Source organism: Apteryx mantelli, chromosome 6 (genome assembly GCF_036417845.1).
Source record: "Apteryx mantelli isolate bAptMan1 chromosome 6, bAptMan1.hap1, whole genome shotgun sequence".
Classification (NCBI taxonomy): Eukaryota; Metazoa; Chordata; class Aves; order Apterygiformes; family Apterygidae; genus Apteryx; species Apteryx mantelli.
Genome location: NC_089983.1, coordinates 34,381,121 through 34,395,509, shown reverse-complemented (window position 1 = coordinate 34,395,509; position 14,389 = coordinate 34,381,121). Strand labels below are relative to the sequence as shown.

At 42.8% G+C, this 14,389-nt stretch overlaps 2 protein-coding genes and 1 pseudogene across 3 annotated transcripts in view; 1 reads left to right on the top strand and 2 right to left on the bottom strand.

Annotated features, from left to right (window-relative positions):
• PECR (peroxisomal trans-2-enoyl-CoA reductase) overlaps positions 1 to 2,456 on the bottom strand; it is a 24,617-nt gene extending 22,161 nt beyond the window's left edge. Inside the window, exon 1 of the mRNA XM_013960669.2 lies at positions 2,292 to 2,456. Coding sequence (XP_013816123.1) covers positions 2,292 to 2,319 — 28 coding nt within the window. The 5' untranslated portion in view covers positions 2,320 to 2,456. The remainder of the gene's footprint in view (positions 1 to 2,291) is intronic.
• Positions 1 to 14,389, top strand: part of TMEM169 (transmembrane protein 169) — an 18,603-nt gene extending 4,214 nt beyond the window's left edge. The window contains exons 2-3 of one of the 2 annotated variants that reach the window (XM_067299236.1): positions 8,161 to 8,592; positions 10,359 to 14,389. In XM_067299236.1, the coding sequence (XP_067155337.1) occupies positions 8,289 to 8,592; positions 10,359 to 10,981 (927 nt within the window). In that variant the 5' untranslated portion in view covers positions 8,161 to 8,288 and the 3' untranslated portion in view covers positions 10,982 to 14,389. Of the gene's footprint in view, positions 1 to 8,113; positions 8,593 to 10,358 lie in introns of those variants that run through there. The other variant, XM_013960668.2, reaches the window with a different exon arrangement.
• LOC136992363 (U2 spliceosomal RNA) lies at positions 909 to 1,076 on the bottom strand (annotated as a pseudogene).

Below are 14,389 nucleotides of genomic sequence, written 5' to 3'. Positions count from 1 at the left end.
TACCATCTAAATATCTTAGATTATATTTACTATGTAATGCATTAAGCAATCCTGAATCACTCTCAAGGGAATCTTCCAATTCTGTGTGTACAGTTTCTATCTTCAGCAACTCCTGGGCCACAGCCTGCTGTTCTTACTCAGAGAAAACTCTGATCTGAAGCCCCTGAATATCTTGCCCAAATAAGAACTCCAAGATGTAGCTTTGTGTCACTATTTTTCAGATAATCATCTGTTCCACATTGGGATTTAGAATGATTGTGTTTTCTATTAGACTGTGTGGCAGCAACTTTTTGCTCTGTAATTTGCAGGTGTTTCTATGTGTGGTTTCTCATGTTGTCTGAGTAAAGCACTGCTTGGTATTCTCACCAGCATGGAGCAGGGTAGGAAGGGAGAGGAGACTGAGGTATGTTCAGGGATCTTCCAGGCAGGAAGAAGGAAGGAAAAAGAGCCTGAGGTGCTAATGCTGGGTCCTAGTTTTTAGTTATTTTAAGGTTGGCAGGAGTCCAACATGCATTAAAACATCCTGGCAAAAGTGCTACATGATTTCCTGAGAAAAGAAAATGGAGGTCTTGCAAACCTTCACTGATTTAACCACCTGCCAGCCAGATCTTGAGCTAGCTAAGACTGCTATCTTGTGTTAGCAGAAACACTTCACACCCACCACATCTGCTTCATGGCTCTGCAAGCTTTGGTCATAGGAACTTGCCAGTGTGTCTTATTTGTGTATGTGTTTAGGTACACGCTTTGTAGAAAGTATACGCTGTGCACTCTGGACAGGGGATGGTGGCAGAGAGAAGTGAGGGGCTTAAAACTCTGTTTTAATGTACCGCTACATGCTTGCTCTGTTGTTACTGTTTACTAGGCGTCTGCTTATGGCTTCTGGATTTGGGGGTTTTTTTGGTGGGGGAGTTTGATCCACCATTTCTGAAGTTAAAACACCAGTTTGATGCTTGGAGCAAGCTCCTAGTGCATCTCACAGTCCTATTTAATATAAAGTCTTCACACTGAGGATATATCGGGTATTATACCAATAAAAACAGATGCCACACCTGATTGCAGCCTTAAGGCTCTGCTGTTGGAGACACGATGTTGAGTTCAAAAGACTTCTGGTGTGACTGACTTGGTTCTGCTCTTCCTGTAGTATTATGTAATGCAGCAGTGACCTGGTAAATGGGGCAGAAATTACAATAGGCATCTGCTATATTTAAAGGTGCAGGACAACCTGCTTGCTTTGGGCAAATGCAGAAATGATGGGTGGAATAGGGGAAGGGAAGAGCATGTCTCTGCTTTTTTTCCTGAAAGATTTAAGCACATTTGTTAAATTTCATCGAGATGTACATCTAAACTACTCGGATTGCTTTGAGAATTTCAAACCATCCTCCATTTCCAATTCATTCTCCTTTTAAAGCCTTGGTTCTCTTTGGAGGCTCATGTACATGTGCCATTCATTGCAATCTTTGGCATAATATAATACATGTAAGGAAACAGATCTCATGCCTGTGGAAGCTTTGAGTCCTTTGTCAGAATTTATTTCTCTTTTACCAGTCTGGACAAAGAAGTGTGGAGACAAGGGAGAGAGCACCTCAGGCTTTTGCTCTAAAAAAAGGTAGACCAGCAGTGTCTGGGGATTTTGAATTAGTTGGTATGCAAGAAAAATGACTAGGCATTTTGTTTAATATAAAATAAAAATGCACAGCTATTCTTGTATGCTGTTTTCCAGACTTCAGTAATACTGATCTGCACAGCAGTTATTATCCTGTGACATTTGGGAAAGTTACGAAACAGCAGAGGAGAAAAAAAGAACTGATTCATAAAACAGATACTCTGTAAAATGCCCTTGGCTTTTAGAAAAACTCTTTGAAAATGTCATCCAGAAACAATTTAGTGATACTTTGGAAAGCTCCTCATTGCTACTTGTTTGTTTGTTTTGGCTGTATCTGTTGAATATCATTAGCAAGCAATTGGGTCTTTCGCATAAAGGAAGACAGGGAGAGCAACAGGCCCAAGCCACGTAGCATAACCCCGGGAGCCGTCACTCCAAACCCATATGAGTCTAATCTTGGTGCTACTGCAGGCTCAGTGCGGGTGGACCTGTGCTGGCTGACGCAGAGCTGGCTTATGTCGTCAGCCACAGCGGTCCAGAAAAATCAGGACTGAGCAACTTTGGGTGTGTTGGTGCCTGCCTGCAGGGACTATGTCACTTACCTGCTCTTCCCTTTGCTTCAGCTTGGGGCAGAACCCTCTGCTCCTGAGGAGAAGGCATGGGGTGGGGGGGCACCATTAGCACATACCCTTAAAGTTTTTGGTGGCATGAGTCATCTTACTGCATTATCCTCTCCAGTCTGGTCCTCCATGCCATCTTGTGCTTTCGGCAGTCCTGCTTGAGGTCAGCTGCTGCTCGGATGCATAGCTAGAGCATGGCCATTTTTCTTCTCTCCCTCTCTCTCTCTCCAAGGAATAAAAGTGTTTTGGAACCCTTGGGCTAGGCAGGGAGAGAAAGACAGATGTGATCTATGAGCCTAGCTGCCTGCTTTTTCCTACCTTGCTGGGAGGCAGCAGACAGGTGTTTCTCCTTGTGCCTCATACTATAGTTAAACGGACACTTAATCCAGCCTCGCTATGGATCACTGCCATGAGAGTAGTTTTCCTTCCCTTCTTTAGCCATTCATTCGTCTTTACTGGTAGCAGCATGGTGAACCTGATGAGGGAATTCATCTGGCTGAAAATAATTTTTTATTTTCTTTTGAAATACAAAGGATTATTTTCAGCCAGGTATCTCCCTGTCAAGTTCACCACAAGCTGCACAGACACTAATGCTGTTAGGGAATGGGTGTTTTTACCTTCCCTTCTAACATCTCATTCATCACAGCCTTTGGTACTTGCTAAATTCAAGCAACTGTGTAAAATAGTTTAAGCTATTTCACTGTGAAATGAAGAGAGAACAGTAGTGTTTCTCTGTTTCAGCAGGGTATGGTGAGGATGAATATATGAAAGATTGTGTGGAGTCATTTTGGTGTTTAAAATAGGTCCAAAGCTGCCATGCCTGTCTAGGGAGCCTTACTGTTTGGCCCTCTCCCAGCACAAGATGTGAATTAAGTATGTTGCTTATGTAGGTCTTGCCACATGTCTGTACAGAGTCTGGGGCAGCATGTCCTGCTTTGGGCCTTTGCGTTCTGCCATAATGTGATTGATGGTAACAGACAGAGCCGTTCCAGACAGCTGGATGTATCTGATACCACCTTTTTCATGCATACAATCTGCCAGCAGACAACCCCTTTAAAAATACTAGGGGTTGGAAATGGGGGGGTAGGGAGGCAAAGGGTTCCAGGGTAAAAGGAGCAGGCAAAGGAGGATCTGTGGCTGGGGAGCTCTCTTTTGAGATGGATCTCTGGGGTAAACTTTCCCTTGTCTCTTCCCCACCATGGGTAACCCACAGTGCTTATAAAACACAGGTTGTTTTTTGTTTCTGCAGATAACCCCTGCATGATGTGAGTGAAGACATGGTGCCAGTCCTTCTTACATGTTGTACATTTTATATGACTATAAAAATAAAAATTGATGCTCCTCACTGCTTACAGTCTACATTTTTTCCCCTCATGTCTGCTCTGAGCAGTCATAAAAAGGTTACTTATGCTGTAGCAGGGATTTAAGATCCAGGATTTTATTAGCTTGCTGGAAGGCTCTTCCTGCCTCTCTGCATGCAAACGGAGTAATTTCTCTTCTGTTGGCAGCAGGATCAAACCCTGAAAACCAACGGAAAAACTTCCTTTGACCTAAACGGTCCAAGCTTTGAGACTCCTGTTTTGTGTGTCAGAGACTAATGCTGTCATGGGAAGCGTAAGCAGCAGTAGCTTTCCTGCATAGTAACAGAAGACTCTGCTTCTAAAAATTCCTCTCCAGAGTGTTTTTGCAGAGCCGCCTCCCCAGGGTTTTCCATCTGTTTTCACATGGAGATTAATAAAAAATTGTTTGGCTAATAAATTGCTCCCTGCTATCTCTGAAATTTGACCATTTCTTTTCTTTCCCTCCCATGGACAATGATTAGATTCCTGTCTGCCCCTGCGCTCCCATGTGGGAGACAGTCATCACTGATATTAGATGCACAGCTATTGCCATGCTTCATCTTCACAGCAAGGCTTTTAAGGAGTGGAGATATCACTGCATGCATGGAAAGAGTTGGTGCTATAAGCAGCTGTGTGGAGCAGGGCTGCCAGAGCTCTCCAGGCTCTCTCAGCAGTATGCTGAAGGCTGGTCTCATTCTCACAAGACATTAAGAAAAAGGAGAGAGAAGGAATAAGCTTTGTTCACACTACTGTGATTTCTGTAAGAGCCCCTTTTTTGTTCACAACTACTGAGAAAATATTCCCAGCAAAAATCAGGCTGGGGTGTGAACCTGTTTGATTCACCAGTGTCCATGAGCAGTCTGGTCAACAGCTATAGGACACAGGGCTGAGGGTAGTGTTTCTAAGGTGTTGTGTTCAGAAGGTTATGCCTGGGTGGCAGAGAGTATCCTGGCTGCTGTGTTGATGGGACCAACATCTGAGAACAGAATAAACTCACACCTCATCTACCACAGGGGCACAGTTCATCTCTTTGTGGTCTGGAGTGAAAACAGGTTTATGATCAGGAGGGATCTTGTGATCTTCTAATCTGACCACCCATCTAATACAAGTTAGAGGACTTCTCTACATTAACACCTCTTCCAGCCCAGTACCTCTGAGTGAATTTTTAGAAAGATACCTAGTCTGGATTTGGAAGTTTCCAGTGATGGGATAATTCTCCACAGCTCCCAGTGATGTATATCAAGGGACACCTACCACATTTGTTAAAATGCCTACCTGGTATCTACCCTGTATTTGTGTCCTTCACCTTTTATCTTTTTGCATCCTTCTCTGCTGGATTAGATCTTTTTCACTGCATTTTTGTTCCTGATGTAGACTGACATCAGATTTTACCTCCTTGCCTCTCAAAGAGAAGAATCTGGGCTCCAGCACTTCCTTATCTGAAGGACTAAGATTCATCAACAGGAACAATGGTTCTCAGGGTCTTGGCCCACACTGGCCACTCCCTTCCCTCTCTTCGTGGTAGGGACAGCTCAGTTGCTAGAGAAGAAACTGAGTTGACAGCCCTCCTGCTGAGGTGTTTCTTTCTAAATACAGGTGGTAACTCACAGTGGCAGTAGCTGCTAGAGTGGGGGTGGGAATGTCAGACACAGCAAGGTAACTCGGGGATCACAGACATCTGGTCATCAATACGCATCCTGCCTTACCTGCGAGCATGAGAACTGGACACATTTCCAGTAGCAATCATATCTGTGCCAAATTCAGAAATAACATCAACTTGCTGCTCCTCAAATAGTCACAGTTCACTTTTAGTCCTTTAGCCTTTGGCATCATACTGAGAACTGACATTAGCTTATCATCTCTCGTGGCCCTTGGGCTCTCATCATGCCACGGGGAGGCAGGTTGCACTGGCCATTTTGCTTTCATTTGCATGTGAGTTTACCCAAGGTCAGAGCTGGATAAACTTCAAAAAAAGCCTCTAGCTTTGGGTTATTTTTAAATGTTATTGGCAAGTCACTGTTTAGTTTAGCCAGATTTATCTGTCTCCTTTTCAAGGCAGTAGGGACTAAGCATGGGATTACAGCCAGCAACTTCTGGAATTTAATCCCAACTGAACATCCATGTGTCCAAACCTGTAGTAGATCATCCTAGCAGTGATGCTTTTGGCTTCTCAGTGACTCTGGGCCTACCTTATTTTCACCACCTCTGGGAAAGGATATACTCTCACTGCTATCTCAGAGGCTCATTAGGCTCAGTCAGGTGATATTAGGATTTTCTAGAGGTAAAACATGAAGTATTACTGCTGATCCTCAAAGAAAAATGCTAGAGCCTCTTTGTACCTCCCAGACAAGTTTATTAAAAAGAGTGAATTTATTTCATAGACATTTGCCCCACAAAGGCATTTTTAAAAACACTAAATGAAAAATTGAGGTAAATGGATCTCAGAGTCCTGCCAATGTTAGTATTTAAGAGCCAGAGTTTGCTGTCTTTGAAGTCAATGGGTGGTTTGCTTTGGAGCTGAAAGGGGGAAGTTGAAAGCTAAGCATTATATGATGGTAAGTGGAAAACTAGCTATCTGCATGCTACTTCCAGATGTAAAGGCCCCATTCCTCAGGCAGACAAGGTGCAACAGTCATAGCAAGGAATTGCTTCTCCTTAGCTGATTTATGTTTCCTATTTTTTTTTCTAATGTGAGGCATATTTCTCAGAGACCCAAAGGGGACAAAACCCCTGTATTGTTTTTGCTCCGTTCTCTTTGGGGGTCGGAATTTGGGCTGGGAGAAGAATGTGAAGGCAGTGATCTTGAACAACCCACAAATTAAACCACACTGATATACCAGTCTAGGACACTAATCATAATTATGCCTCTTCTTCCTTTCTTCTATTGATCAAAAAATCAAATAAGTAGTTAAATTAAAATAGTTAAACTAAGTTTCTTCTAAGTAGTTCTAAGAAGTACAGCATTTGACATTGCAGTGAGAAGACTGAGTAGTCAGTTTAGTATTTTGTGGAGCAATTTTCCAGTATGTCTGCAAATTCAGGCATTCATTTTTGGCATGGCAGGTGTAAACTCAGATGGCAATCTAAACAATCTGTTCCCAGCCATGTTGTAGAGCTGGCCAAGATATTCCCATGCCCAGTGATTTGGAAGTAGTCTAACTTTCTGGATATGCTGTAGCTTGTTTTTTAAATTTCATTTTATCTGTCTTTTAATCACCAGTGAAGATTTGTTTTCTATAATGCAAAAAATTATCTAAATTGTTGAGTTCTTTTTTCTTTAAAGTCACACAGAGGCAGCTGACCACAGTCTTAGGTGTTAAAGTGATGAAATTACTTTGGAGGGAGGCGTATGAATAGTTGATCTAAAGTTCTACCACAAATTTCAAAACAAACCAGCAAAACCGTATTTCTGGGGGAAGAGCAGGACCACAGTGCCAAATCTAAAAATGCTCAAATTTTTTTCCAGCATCTGTTCAAGTAAAACAATTTCACCAGCATTTCTTGGGCTAGAAATTATGACAACAATGTTTCTTAATTTCCTGTTAAAGACATGAATCAGACATTGGGTAGAAATTTAATTCTTGGTCATGTGAGTTCTTTTAAATATGTAAATGTTCAACAGAGCTCTTCAGAGTTGATAAAATGTTGCTCAGTGTATTCATATTTGTACCTAAATACTTCATGAATACTTGGCAGAGTCAGCTTTTTAAATGTTGTGAAATCTGAGAACCATTATCATTGCATGATCCAGGTTGGTGGAGCAGGGCTTGTTTGCCTCGATGCATGTTCAGTCAGATCTTCTTTACTTAGGCAGCATTCCCACAGATACCAGTGTCACTTACTAGTAGTTTTGCTTGAATGAAGAGTAAAAACTGAGCCATTAAATTTGTTTTATAGATTTGTAAAGTTTTTTTTTTCCTGCAAAGTCAAATGATTTTGCTGTGATTTCAAATTTCCTCCCCAGTAAAGTCATCTTGGTAGCAATTTCAGCTTTAAGACCTGCATAATGCTAATTTGGAGAGGTTTGAAATGTCATTCATTTTGGCCTCATTTGATTACTATTTGTAATATCCTTGTAATGGACAATAAATCAGAACACACTCAAAATTAGAAAGGCTGGCACCAATATAGCTATTGTAATGCCATATGAACACAGTGTTTCTGTTGCAATTGTCTCTAATCTAGGCCAGTCCCTTAATTAGTCAACTTAATCTTCATCTGTGGTTTCATTTTTTTCATTGTCCTGTGTTTGGGCCAAACCTATTGTCTTCTCCTTTGCTTCCAGCACTGCAGAGGAATGTTAAAATCAACCAATAAGCTGTGCTTGTTTAATCTCTTTTTGTAAATGTTAATATTCTTTCCTCTTAGAGTGGCTTTTCTTTCTTATATTTAAAATTAGAAGTTAGGAATCAGGATTAGGTGATACTACAAAACATGTATCTGTGTATTAAAATTGATGTACAAGACAGTAATAAAGATTTTACATGACATTTAAACCAGATGGAAGTAACCCTTTACAGGAAAGTTCTGTTCTGGCAATTTTTTCTATTTGGTATGAAATAGACACCGTCTTTTTCAGCCTTCTTTCTCATTTTAGGCTGGGAATGGAGTGCATAGTTTGGATGTCAGCAGTGGGGCATCTTCATGAAACAAAGCATCCCTGGAACCATTAGATATCAATGATTTCTAGGTGCAGGTGCTGGTAGGTGGGAAACGTGCCAAAAGATGCCAAGTGAGATGCTTGAGAGCAACAGTGGGATGGAGGAGACAGTGCAGAAAGAGAACAAGCCTGGAACCCAGAGCCCTCGCCGCGGCTCTGTGAGGAGGGCTGTGGCAACGACTGTCACCTTTGATGGAGAAGCTACTATGGACCGGAGGAAAAAGAAGAAGAAAGAGTCCCGTCCTGAGTCAATAATAGTATATCGGTCAGAGAACGAGAATAAGGTGGAAGAAGAGCAGGCAGATGAAGAAGGAGGGGAGAGGAGCTCCGAGGAAGGCTCCAAGTTCCTGGGTCATTCCATGGCGGATGGTACGTATGCCTGGGAACATCCCCTTTCCATAGACCAGTCACTGATCACCAAGACAGAGTGCAGGAAAATAAAAGGTTCGAGCTCTTGCTGCTATTTTAAAGGGTCAGAAAAGATAAAGGTCAGAAATACCTGCATTTGGGGAAATTTGTCCTTTTTTAAACCTCTGCTTGGATTCGCAAGCTTCAGCTTTACTGAGGTAGGGCACAGAAACGCTGGGTTTCCTTCCTTGGTCTGTTCCTGCCTTGCATTGCTGACCTTGGGCAGGAATGCAGGACTGGGCAGAGGGGAGGTGAGGGCAGAGCCACCCTTTTTGGTGCCAGTGTGAACTTAGATCAGATTGAAGTGAGTGTGGGACCACGTCTTCCTGAGACTAGACAAGCAGAGTTTGAGTTCATACATGAACATGCTCTGAAATAAAAAGCACTATGGACTGGTTTGGGGTGTCTCCTGTAGTTCTTTGCAGAGGGCGGTTGTTGCCCTGCTGTTGGTTTTAAATGTACATGCAGGTTAGGGCTGATCCAGAAAAATGCTGTGCGTGCTTTATATCAATGATGCTGTGATCAAGCTCCTGTCCCTTCCTAAAACAGCTTCACATTAAGTGAAAGGATGGAAGTAGGTAGATTTAGCAGCTCTACCTTTGCTAGAGAGTTTTACTCATTATCTCAGAGACTTTTTACTGTTGCCTTCTGTTTGCATATTCTCAGCACAGTTCCCTTTTAAGAGTGATTACTTGGCTAGGCCATCATGGGGCCTCTCAGAGCCATTTTCATCTCTGATGTCTGTTCCGGATACCCTTGTGGGGAAGAAGCATGGGAAGCAGGCCTGATGGCTGATCCTCTTGTGAGGCAGTGCAGCCTCAGAGGGGCATAAATGTGAATGCACGCTCCTGGTCCTTCAGCCACAACAAAATATCTAAGGCCACAGTCTAGGATCCTAAGCCCTATCCTCATGCTTTTCTGCTGGCTTCCTGTTTTTATGGGCCACCTCAGACTGCCCAGCCTCACTTGAAAAGCCTCTGAAGACTGCGTTCCAGGCTAGTCAGAATTAAGTCCAGGAAGAAGCATATTTCAGTCCCATTGAGCTTGTGCTTAATACCACTGCAGGGGCCATCTAAGCCAATGTCACTTGGAAGCTAAGGCAGTCTGTGACTTCAGCACACATCCCAACACTTTCCTGTCTGGTGCCTTTCTTGACCCATTAGAATGAGAATGTAATTGTATGAGACTTCTTTAGAGTTTTCTAAGCTTTGAAAATTAATTTGGATTGAGATATATTGCAAACTTAAAGTGGAATAATAGCTATTCCAGGATAACTCCATGGGTGGATATGCTTATTCCATAACAAAAGCCTTTTTTGTATTTAGCTAATTCATCCCAAGCATCCATGCTATTCTGGAAGTAATCTGACCAGAGAGAAAATAGGCACATCATTTTTTGGGTCACTTTCATTTCTGTCTCATCTCTTTCCTGTAAGTTTCTTCAGCCCTTTCTCTTAACATACTGTCCCCAGTGCAGATGCTAGAGTCTTGCTTTTTGCCATCTACAATTCCTGTCTTCCCCCTTATTAGCTTTTCTTCCATTTTCTTCTGTGACATCTTCTTTATACTGTATTGTTTTTTGTGTCCCATCTTTTTTTGTATTGCTAAATACAATATAACTCCCTCTGTACTATCTGATTCTGTTCATGGTCTTTGGGAACTTACTTACAAAAAATATTCTGCACTAAAAAAAAAATCTAATGTTGATGAGTTTATCTGTGTTTGTAGGTGTCTGGAGTATGCCTTTAGACAGCCGATATGTCACCTTGACTGGAACAATCACCAGGGGAAAGAAGAAGGGTCAGATGGTGGACATCCATGTAACACTAACAGATAAAGAGCTGCAGGAACTGGCTAAGTCAAAGGAACCTCCTAAAGAGGACGTACCTGAGAAGAAAAAGACATGTGATGTTGGGCTGGACAGAGGTCCTCACATCATCCTCTGGACCATTATCTGCCTCCCCATCATTTTTGTAGTGTCCTTTGTGGTTTCATTCTACTATGGAACCATTACATGGTACAACATCTTCTTGGTGTACAATGAAGAGAGGACCTTCTGGCACAAAATCACCTTTTGCCCCTTTTTGATCATCTTCTATCCAATTATAATCATGGTTGTGTCTTTTTCCCTAGGCCTGTACTCAGCTGTGACCCAGGTAACATGGTCCTTTGGGGACTGGTGGCATGCTGTCAGGGATATGGAGAAGGGCTTCTGTGGCTGGCTCTGCAGCAAGCTAGGTTTGGAAGATTGCTCTCCCTACAGCATTGTTGAGCTGCTAGATTCTGACAATATCTCAGGTAGTCTCTCTGGTAAGAGCTCTGCGCAGGGAGTTGAGACTTCAGCAGTCTGAGCCTTTGTCCTGGCTGACTCTTTTGGTCATAAGCAAGTGGTTTTCACCTAGAAAATAACTGATTTTTTATATATAAATATATTTAAACAAAAATATAAAAAATAAAATACTGGGCTTGGAGTGCTCTTTAAATGTCACAGAATGCAAGTGTGCTAGCTGTTTGTGGTCTGGGTGGGGAGGTGCATGGCTCTCCAATGACTTGTCATCTGTTTTAGCTAATTACAACTTTGTAGAATAGTGAGAAAATCCAGGTCCATGGGGTTGGGGATGTATGTGGGATGGCAGGGATATATGCTGAAAAGCCTGCTAGCCTGCTTTTGTAAAGTTACTCTTAGGAAATAGAAGATAACAGTGAACTGTAGACCCAGTGAGAATAAGTCTCTACTCAGGAGATGAATTTTAGGAGACAGGAACTCATTCAGAGGTGTAGGCTAAGTTGCAATGTGTGTGATATTCCTAGAAAGGAATTCTTCCTAGAAGGGGTTTTCCTAGAAAGGGTTACAGCTGGCAAAACTTTTTCAGCCATTCAGACAAATGAACAAACCTTCCAGGTAGGCTAACTGCTGAGACAGTGTCAGAGTTTGAAAGATAGACTACTACAATACTTGTGCCCAGGCTTTCAGTGGGAGAAGACTGTATAGCTCCTGATAAAAGCACATGACACATACACTGACCTGAAATGTATCCATCACATGATCAAAGTTTAGGGCTTGCTGTGTAATGCAATGTGTGGTAATCCGATCGTGTGGCAGACATGTCACCAAGAACCTCAGGTTACAGCAGGTGCACATATATGTGATTAGGATGCACTTGCATTTGATCTCTTGATAAGTGCACTCCTAGGAAGGAATGGGCTTCAGGAGTCTTCAGCAAGAGAACAACCGAGAGCCTGCAGTCAGAACAGTTGCAATATAAGTCAGAAACATCTACCCTGAGGAGGGATGGTCAATCTGAATGTCACTGCCATTTATGTGTGGACTGGTGGCATGTGTATTTAGGGTTGCAGATTTGACAGTGCTTGCAACTGGAAAGTCTCACTGAAATGGTTGTTTTTCAAGTTGCCCTTACAGAAGAGATGCTGAATTGCTCTTTCAGATTGGGGAAGTCCCTGAGCCCACATCTGTTACTGCAAGTACAAACTGCATTAGTGTCTCAGCTCTGGAAATCTCCCCTCCCTCACTTCCTGGTTAACTATATGGAAGAGCAATGGATTATATTTCCTCCTCCACTCATGTCTCATTTTCATAATTGGTTTTCCAATTTTGGAACTTTGCATGGCATCCCAGCCAGGCTGAGATGGCCCCCATAGGCTGGAGAAATTTTAGTTGTCTATTTAAAAAATCACTAGCAGAAAAGTTCTTTTTCTGGATTGGCATTGGACTGTTGGGTTTTGGGCCTAAGGAGGGCACATGAGGAAATTTAGAGAGACGTATAATAGACTGTAATGGTGACTGAGTTACAAATGCCTGAAACATCCATAATTTTGAGTGCTCTAGTTCAGCTGGTGCTGCTAGAAAGTCTGGCTCTGCCCCTGACCCAGAAGGGCCCACCATTTGCATGCGTGTAGGTAGATATTTCATAGTGTGCAGTCAGTATAGGCTGCACAGTCATTCATGTCTATATAGATGTTTCACTTCCCCAAGCTCCCTACTAGAGGGGGAGCTGCCCTAGTTTTAGGATGTTAAAAAGAAACATGCAGAAACTGTATTTCACAGGAACTCAAGCCTTGTGTTGCATTTCAAGGATGATCTCAAGGTTACACTGACTGGCTGTCCAGCTGTCCCAGGATGTTTGGGAACCTGTGATGTATAAACAAGTCTGTCTGATGCTCTGGGCCTGATGTTGAGAAATAAGTAAAGTCCCTGCTGCATGCTTGGTCTCTCCCTTTCTGGGAAGTCCAGCCAAAACTGCCTCTTAGCACTGGTTTGAGAATTGACAGTGTGAACAGTATGCAGGTCAACTATGGAGAGCAGGCTTGGTCTTACACTTTACTGACAATGCAGATGGGCCCTGGGCACAGGTACAGCCAGGCTGTGTTTGCTGCTTCCTGATGGACCAGCCTCAGTTTTTACTGGCTGGGTCTTTAAAGGCCATAGTTCACTTCCAGTAAAGAGAAAGAAAACCACACCCCAACCTCTGAGGCAATAGCAGGTAATTCAGTGGGGTTCAAAGAAGCTGACACGTGCCACTGGAACCAATTCAAGCAAAGAAATGCCTTTCACAAGGCTGTTTCAATCAGGGAGTTTGGTTTGCCTCTGAATTAATAGAGAAGCTGAAGATAAGTAATCCCAGTTCTGGCAGTCTATACTGACACAGTGCAGCAACTCTGCTTAATCTCCTCCCCAGGGAAATAGGTAGGTGCCCACAAGGGCTGGAGAGTGGGAAGAAGTGATGTTTAACAAAGCTCTGGGAAGGGAGGCCTATTGGCAAGTCTTCTCACTCTTTGCCTAGAGGCAGCAGGCCTGAAAGGAGGGGACTGTGTACCTTGGACCCAACATGTGGCAAACAAGTGGGTTTGGGGGAAGGATGGCTGGCAAGTGTGCATCACTGCAGAGGGAGAAGAGCCCAATTCAGTTGTCATTGCCAAGCAGCAGCTGACCAAGGCTAGAGGAAAGACTGGAGTCAGCAGTACAAAGAGCCTTCAGGTTACAGAGGGCTTGAATGACAAATACTAGCTATTTACAGAATACAGCCATGTGAAATGTCTGCTGAGCTGCAGGATTTGCTGTCAGGATTGCAAACAGCCTGCTAGAGCAGAGACAAAACCAAATCTGTGCCTCTTACAGCTATGTAAACATAAAGAAAGTCAAAGAAATCGTATTACGCTCCCTCTGCCATGGCAGCTATGCTTCTGGGTATACTGAAACTGCTTGGAGGCCACCTTTTGGGGGACATACTGGAAAAATCCATCATGTGTTTTTTACTTCTCTACACTTAACCAAACTTGCCTCTGTTCCTGCTGAAGTCAGGATGCTCTGCCACTGATTTTGGTTGGGGCAGATTTGAGCTTGAGGTTAATTCTGGTGCTATTTGTAAAAAATTTATTCAAACTTTTCTCCAAACAACTCTGGATAGCTTCCTCTCTTGCCTGTTGTTCCCCACAGCTGTTTGCCTGCTGCAAGATATATAATCATAATCACTTGCTGTAATAGGAAAAAAGCACAAGTTTTTGTCTTGTTCTACCCTTACTTTCAGAAACTCACAAATAATTTCTGCATATGTGCCACTGTCAAACTGCAGGAAATTCTAGTATTCTGATTGTCGAGTGTGTTTCTGGCTGCTCTAGTCTGGATGTTTTTTTAAAGTAAAGATAGTGTGTGTTTGCCGATTGTTATTTTTAATTGCATTCCCTCTTTCCATCCTTGCTGGCCTGGGTGGAGAATAAAGATGTATCTGGCTTTAGAAGAG